Below are 449 nucleotides of genomic sequence, written 5' to 3' on the forward strand. Positions count from 1 at the left end.
TCACAACCGCGGGGGGGGGGGGGGGGGGCAGGGAGGGTGAAGACAGATGATCGGCTGAGGAGAGCTGTGATTGGACAGCAGCAGCTGCAGGGCTGTTGTTGTAATAACACATTTAAAAAAGAACTCCCAGAAATGGAACTGTTTGAAGAAATGCTGACGATGAGAAGCCGACGCGTCGGACTAATGAGTGGAGACGTGCGGCTGCCGTCCGTCCACTGATGTCTCCAGGACAGAAAACAGACGTCTCTGTTCTCTCTAACTCTAGGTTTTTATAATGAGCATCTGCACAAACATCTGTGTTTTCACCCACACTGACAGAAACAGCAGGACTCAGCTGCCCCCCCCCGGCCCCCGCCCCGGGGTTTGGATTGTGGTGTGTGTGAGGCGTGTACAGTACCCCGGCTTCCGGCTGACCCGGGCGTCCCGGGCCCCCGCCCGATGGGACCTGG

The 449-nt window shown here is 57.7% G+C and overlaps 1 protein-coding gene across 1 annotated transcript in view; it reads right to left on the minus strand.

Moving 5' to 3' along the window:
* The window catches only part of grin2ab (glutamate receptor, ionotropic, N-methyl D-aspartate 2A, b), a 59,233-nt gene that overhangs the window by 5,732 nt on the left and 53,052 nt on the right, over window positions 1–449 (minus strand). The window contains exon 15 of the mRNA XM_025058460.1: window positions 415–445. Within this exon, the coding sequence (XP_024914228.1) occupies window positions 415–445 (31 nt within the window). The remainder of the gene's footprint in view (window positions 1–414; window positions 446–449) is intronic.

This window comes from Cynoglossus semilaevis, chromosome 9 (genome assembly GCF_000523025.1).
Source record: "Cynoglossus semilaevis isolate Cse_v1.0 chromosome 9, Cse_v1.0, whole genome shotgun sequence".
Taxonomy (NCBI): domain Eukaryota; kingdom Metazoa; phylum Chordata; class Actinopteri; order Pleuronectiformes; family Cynoglossidae; genus Cynoglossus; species Cynoglossus semilaevis.